This window comes from Silene latifolia, unplaced genomic scaffold, assembly GCF_048544455.1.
Source record: "Silene latifolia isolate original U9 population unplaced genomic scaffold, ASM4854445v1 scaffold_652, whole genome shotgun sequence".
Classification (NCBI taxonomy): Eukaryota; Viridiplantae; Streptophyta; class Magnoliopsida; order Caryophyllales; family Caryophyllaceae; genus Silene; species Silene latifolia.
The window spans coordinates 14,355-21,498 of record NW_027413562.1 but is presented as its reverse complement, the minus strand read 5'-3'; the positions used below and the strand labels follow the sequence as shown (position 1 = coordinate 21,498).

The window sequence follows — 7,144 nt, the reverse complement described above, 5'->3', positions numbered from 1 at the left end:
TGACTATTTGGAGGATGATTTGGATGAGATGTTAAGCAATCCCTCGTCTTATGCCCAATCCATCCATCATGTTTTCCATAATTATTGTCATGATATGCTTGAGATACTTGTTTGGTCTACTTCTTGGGCATTATTCATTTTCATATTCTTGTGGTGCTATCCATGTTTATTTGTGCCCCACTCCTAACAATTTGACCAACTTCTAAGAGCTTTGAGTGTCATTGATGTTTTGATGTGAATGAATCAACAAACCTTGGTTTGGTGGAGTCCTCTCTAAACCACCACTTGTAAACATTCTAACCCCCTTAACTTTGCATCTCATTATGTTCTTTGCATTTACATTCATCTTAGTTGTATTTATTGACTAATGTTTTACATGAGAGAAGGTAAGGGAGGGTTTGCTAATTGTTTTTGAAGTGTGTAGAAGAAGTAGAAATGAAGCGTGGGGAATGGGGATGCTCAATCAATTACATTACCATTGTCTCTTAGTTAAAGAAGAAATCCAAACATTGGAAAGAAGATCTGAGCTTCTTCAAGGCAAGTATGGCGTGTTTTAATGTTGACAACAAGCAAGAACAAGTGCTGCCCAGAAACTTGCCCGAGCTGAGGAGCAGGATGGACGAGCTAAGATGAATTCGCCCCAAGCTCCAAAAGCAAACACAAGATCTGCCTAGAAACCTGTTGGAGCCAATAGCAACCCGGGGGAGCTCCTCTATCCCCACAGGTTTTTTTTGGGAAAATGGTAAGCATATATTAATAAAATACCATTTGAGAGTTCATACACATGACTTGCTTTTATAGCCTACACATTACAACTAAAGATTGCAAAAATAAAACATAGACATTCAGCCCGACAATCAGATGCAGATTATTCCAAGGAGCTCCCTTTCCTGGAAAATGCTTCGAATCAATATTTCTGGTTTGAGAAGATGCTACTGTAATCTGCAAACATTCCTAGCACACCAGCTTTTATAAATGAGGGCAAGAACACAAGCACCACTCTGCCTAAGCCCGGCAAAGGAGAAAGTGTAACACCCGCGAATTTCTCATTTTGACATTTAAAATTTATTAAACCGTTTAATCCCTTTATTATATATTTTTGAATTATTCGATTTAATTAATTTTATGTCAAACACGATTTTTATAAACGTAATATATATAAAAGCTCATTTATATAAAAATACGTATTATTAAATTATATTTTTAAGACATAATTTATATAAGAATTTATGTATACATATTTTTGGTGGACAGTAATAGTGACAATAATAATAATAATTCTCGTCTCAATTTCCGTCTAGCTATAAACCGTCACATTTCTACTTGTGAGACTAATCTTTTCTCGACCTATCCTATATCGACAACACATGTACCGACCCTCTTACACTCTACCTTTAAATATCTCTTTTATATATATCATTATATATTATTATATATATATATATATATATATATATATATATATATATATATATATATATATTATATGTATTATTATTACTACTATATTATTGTGGTTGTTGTTACTTTTGCAAATCATTTCCAACCCCACACCGCATCATTCTTCTTTCTTCTTCATTTGGAAACAACGAGCAAAGATCAACAACAAACACCATTCCCTGCCTCCTTCAACCTCCATTTCCTCCCTTATTTCTCAACCAAACTCCATTATTTTTGTACCATTAGCTTCCTCGTTCCTTCCTCGTTCTTTTAAGGTAAGAAAGTTTTGATTTTGTTGAAATTTCGAAAATGGCATCTTATGCCAACTCGGTTTTGGTGACTCATATAACTCGATTTTGCTCTTTTAGTCGAAGACCCGGGAGCAGCTCGTGCTTATGGACGTTTTCGCTCTGAAACTCGTGAGGTTAAGGTAACGGTGATAGGTTACTCGACAATGAGTGGATATTATCGCCCTCCCTACTCGGTCTTTACTGTGTTTACTGTAAAGTTTCAATCTTTATGTATTTTCTCATGTGTGGAGCTAATTTTGTTAAGTTGTGGTCATTTTAGTTGGTGATTAATCGTTCCCATGGCTTGTTTGTCACGGCGTGATTGAGGGTCATTGTGTCCATGTCGAGTGTTGAGCTTATGGTCTCGTCTTTTGGGTGGTGGTTAGGGGTGGTCTTTGCAGGCTCGTAATGGGCTGTGGGGTGGCGGGTTATAAGGCCGGGATGGTTACTGGTTTTGAGTCGTGATAATGACGGGTCTGATGGCCTGCTTTATGGCTCTGTTTTGGGCAGGGATAGGTGGTGGATTGACCCGGTTGAGGGACTGCCATGAGGGCTATCCACAGACTGTTCTTAGGCTACACATGACGGTCTTGTTTATATGGTTGTAGGAGCTGGTTGGGGCTTGGTTGATGGCTGTTTTGGGATGTAGAGGATGGCTAAGGTAGTGGGCGTAGGTGGTGGTTTTGGGTCGTGTTTAATAAGGGTTTCTTGGCGCAAAGTTCGGGTCATTTGAAATAATTAAATTCCATCTTGTTTATACTCGATAATCTCGTGTCAAATAGCTCTTTACGGACCGTGATGGGTACGATTTTGGTGGCTGACTTGGTTAGTTATAGTGGCGGGTTGTGAGGCCGGGTATGGCTGGTTGTTGGGTCGTGTTTAGGGCTGCCCATATGGTCTTTGAGTCGTATTTACGGATGGTTTTGGCGCTAGTTTAGTTTATTTGAAATTATTTAATTTCCGTCTCATATTTTATATAACCTAATTCATTAATATCGTTCGTTTACATATAATTTCAAGTTGGGCTCATTTGGTTTGTTATTGGGCTCACTACCTTAAGATTTTTAGACTCGCCATGGTTAAATTATTAGGCTCACCACATTTCTTTTGTTGGACTTATATGATTGAATGGTTTGGGCCAATGTCATGTTTTGTAGTAGGTTAATGAAGAAATCACTTGTGTGAGTTTCCATTTTAATCCGTAAATTTCACGTAACGTAAATTATTCATTACCGCTCATTATATTTTATAAATTGGGGTCACTATAATTTATATGGGGAATTTACATACTACCTTCTTCTGGGCTTGCTATGTTTTAAATGTTGGACTTCACATGATTACATGGCTGGACCTTGCATGATTAACTTGATGAATTTCTTGTGACTTCAATTATTGGGTTTTCATACTTGTTTGATGGGCTCATAAATGAGTCATGTGGGCTTTGTCACAATTTATTCTGTAATTTTCATATAACGTAAACTATTCATTATCGCTTATCATATTTTATTTAATCGGCATGTTAAATTGTAAAGCGGAACATTTAATAATATAATACAAGTATGAGATATTTATTATAAATAAGTACTTGTAAGAGTCACATCCTTGATAATGTCTTGTATTCTTTTGTTGTGAGAATCTTGGTCCTATCGGATACTAGAGGTGAGCTATAAGCCCTGGAGTTGCGATATGATCGTCGGGATTGATGTTCCCATCCGTACTTATGGTGAGATGCAAGCCATAAGTATGAATGTGACATTAGTAATTCTGTGATATATGACATTCTTTCGTGTTTATATTCGCATGATCTTTCTTACTCTTATTGTGACTCAAGTGTGACGTTTTACATTGTGTGACGACTTGACATTCCTTATTTACCCTTTCGGACCATTAGTTATGGTTAGGTGCCATGTTTCCAGATTGGGCTATTTTTCCTTCCGCCTCTTCGGACCGGGGGTCACGGTTAGGTGACAAGGTTCCGATTTGGGGTTACTCGACTTTTGGGCACGGTTAGGTGTACCATGTTTCAAGTCTTGGATGCGGATGGGTCACCGCATCTCGAATCGGGTGTCGTCCATCCCGAGAGTCTGACCAGGTTTAGACTAGGACCGTATTATGATCGTCGTCCTACTAGGAGGTTGGAGTCTAGGATGTAGTCTTGTGTGTGGTATCTCGGACATGATTTAAAGGTAGCCTCTGAGTCGGATACTCCGTCTACACTTTGTGTTGGTCTTACACTCGTGAGTCGTGTCAATATGAGTTGGTTGACTTGGTTATTCTATCTTCTTGATTGCATATTTATTTTAATGCATTACGCCTATCTCATCATGATTATCAATTGTATCCCCTGTTCTTTATTGTTCACATATGTTCCATGGTCAATATGTTTAATTAAGTATTTGTTTACTTGCATTTCGACATATTGTGGCTGGGAGAACCTTGAGTTACTCCCCACTGACTGTGGCGTTCATGTTTACATGAATGACAGGTTGTGAAGATGCTTACGTGGGGAAGACGTGTGGGCTAGCGAGAACTAAACCCTTGGACCTTAGTTTGCTAGTTAGAAACCCTTTATCTATTTATTCGTCGGATATCTTTTCCCCGCTTTCTAGACTTGGGTTGTAATAGTCTAAGTTCGCCTTTTATTGTATTTGTTTCATTTCATTTTTGGCACCCGCGTGTTAATCTTTAACTGATAATAATTTTTTTTTAAAATATCACAAATTTCCGCTTTAATTTATTAGTTATATTTCCGCGTTATCACGGGATGTCACAGTTGGTATCAGAGCATATGTTGCTCCCGACGCACACACGTGTACCCCAAATTTAAATGTGAACTTGACCTTGATTAATGAAAGAGAGATGGGTAGACTTAAGGACCTAAGGTGGTAGTGTGTAGTGTGTTTGCTCTTTGTTAGGTTCTAACATGTTTGTTGATTTCCATTTAATAATTGTTGCGCCTTGGATCAATAACCGTAAACCTACCAACGTGAAGATCAAGATTTGGTGCCTATTGCCGAGGACTAAAGATTTGTTCACCTTTGAAGAATGCTTCTACTTCCTCGAAGATGTTTCTCATTCTTTATGTATCTTGCCCTATTCTTTATCTCTTGGTGCTTATTCTTCTTCTAAACTCTCTTCTGTTTTACTTTGAAATCTACTCTTATACCCCTAATTTGTCCTTTGTTTCTTGCCTATCCTCCCTTGACGCCTTGTAGATACTTCTCTTTCTTTTGTGGAATGTTGACCTTGGTTGGAAATTTGTCTTTTGAGGAGATTGTTGTGTCTGACCCTTAACCCTGGTTTTGAGGAGTTGTGATGTTAGAAAGACTTAGGTAGTGTGATGAGACATACTCCGTCCACACTTTGTGTTGGTCTTACACTTGTGAGTCGTGTCAATATGAGTTGGTTGACTTGGTTATTCTATCTTCTTGATTGCATATTTATTTTAATGCATTACGCCTATCTCATCATGATTATCAATTGTATCCCCTGTTCTTTATTGTTCACATATGTTCCATGGTCAATATGTTTAATTAAGTGTTTGTTTACTTGCATTTCGACATATTGTGGCTGGGAGAACCTTGAGTTACTCCCCACTGACTGTGGCGTTCATGTTTACATGAATGACAGGTTGTAAAGATGCTTACGTGGGGAAGACGTGTGGGCTAGCGAGAACTAAACCCTTGGACCTTAGTTTGCTAGTTAGAAACCCTTTATCTGTTTATTCGTGGGATATATTTTCCCCGCTTTCTAGACATGGGTTGTAATAGCCTAAGTTCGCCTTTTATTGTATTTGTTTCATTTCATTTTTGGCACCCGCGTGTTAATCTTTAACTGAAAATAAAAAGTTTTTAAAATATCACAAATTTCCGCTTTAATATATTAGTTAGATTTCCGCGTTATCGCGGGGTGTCACAAAAGGGCACGTCCCCCCACCAAGCATTCACTTGCTGAACTGGAATCTTGCACCCAAGTCTGGTAGAAAGCAGGCCCAGACACATGTTGCTATATTCACAATGGAAGAAAAGATGAGAGTGTGATTCCTATGCTGTTTCACAAAGAACACAATCCCCATTAGAAATGATGCCCATCCTTACCAATCTATCTCTGGTTAATAATCTCTCATTCACCATCAACCACTCTATAAAACTATGTTTATGGATAGCCTCCTTCACTCAAACAAACTAATACCAAGGTGCCTTTACAGGAGTTGGATTCAGCCATTCATAGCCACTTTTAATTGTATAATGATTTTGGTTGTGCATCCACCAGTTCCCAACATAGCCACTATGCATCTGATTCTTCAGCCTGCACAGTTTTCTCCAAGCCCAACTGCCACTTTTATTAGGCTGATAATCAACCCAATTCCCAGATTTTATGAAAACAGAGTGCACCCATCTCACCCATAGGTAGTCCTTTTTCTGAGCCAACCACCAAATGTATTTCCCAAGGGCAACGTTGTTCCAACTTAAAATGTCCTTAATGCCCAAACCTCCATGAATTTTAGTCTTACAAATTTGATCCTAAGCCACCAAAGCCTTTCCATGATCATTATCCAATCCTGTCCACAAAAAAATCCTATAGATGCTGACTATCTGCTTAAGAATGGAAGTAGGCAGAATGAATATTCTTGCCCAGTAAGTATGCAGGTTTGAGAGAACAGACTGAATCAAAACCAGTCTACCTGCATAACTCAGCTTCCTGCAACCTAATGATCTGATCCTACCAGGAACCTTATCAACCAAACTTGAGCATTCTAACACTGATAGTTTTGTAGCAGCAATTGGGATGCCTTTATATTTGAAAGGTAAAGCTCCACACGACTACCAGTGACCTTAACAATCACATCAATCACATGTTTCTCCACCCCATTACAGTAAATACTTGACTTACTCTTATTCATTTTAAGTCCCGATGCTCTTGAAAATGATTTAAACGCTCTGATCAGCCCAGTTATAGACATTCTGTCACCTTTGCAAAAAATTAAAAGATCATCCGCAAAAGCTAGATGATTAAGTTTAATTCTTCCACACAGAGGGTGATATCTGAAAGGCACATAATCCTCTATTCTGTCCAAAATCCTGCTTAGGTATTCCATACAAATTACAAATATCATAGGGGAGAGGGGGTCCCCTTGTCTCAGCCCCCTCTTGCCCTTTAAAAGGCCATCTAAAGTTTTTCACTCAATTCTAACTACTTTCTCACATTATGTACTTTCCCTTTCCTGAATTCCCGAATTATTACATCTACTCCCCCTAAAAGAGAACTTCGTCCCGAAGTTCGACTATCAATCCTCAAACTACGGTCTCATACGCTCGTTACTAAATTCCACAAATGACTATGTTTTAGGTTCAACACACTCTCTTACCTATTGCAATTCCATTATCAAATCTCGTATGATGTTATGCTATTGC

At 38.4% G+C, this 7,144-nt stretch overlaps 1 protein-coding gene across 1 annotated transcript; it reads right to left on the bottom strand.

Moving 5' to 3' along the window:
* Positions 1-6,253: 6,253 nt before the first annotated feature.
* Positions 6,254-6,828, bottom strand: LOC141639965 (uncharacterized). Its single transcript, XM_074448938.1, has 2 exons — positions 6,624-6,828; positions 6,254-6,522 (listed from the first exon to the last, which is right to left on the bottom strand). Exons 1-2 carry the CDS (start codon positions 6,826-6,828, stop codon positions 6,254-6,256), a joined length of 474 nt encoding a protein of 157 aa, XP_074305039.1.
* Between the last annotated feature and the right edge of the window lie 316 nt (positions 6,829-7,144).

Excerpts from the sequence above, each read along its gene's own strand:
- LOC141639965 (XM_074448938.1), bottom strand. The coding sequence starts at position 6,828 with ATGGAATACCTAAGCAGGATTTTGGACAGAATAGAGGATTATGTGCCT. Across the intron at positions 6,523-6,623 it reads GGGACTTAAAATGAATAAGA|GCATCCCAATTGCTGCTACA; the intron begins GTAAGTCAAGTA and ends TCAAATATAAAG.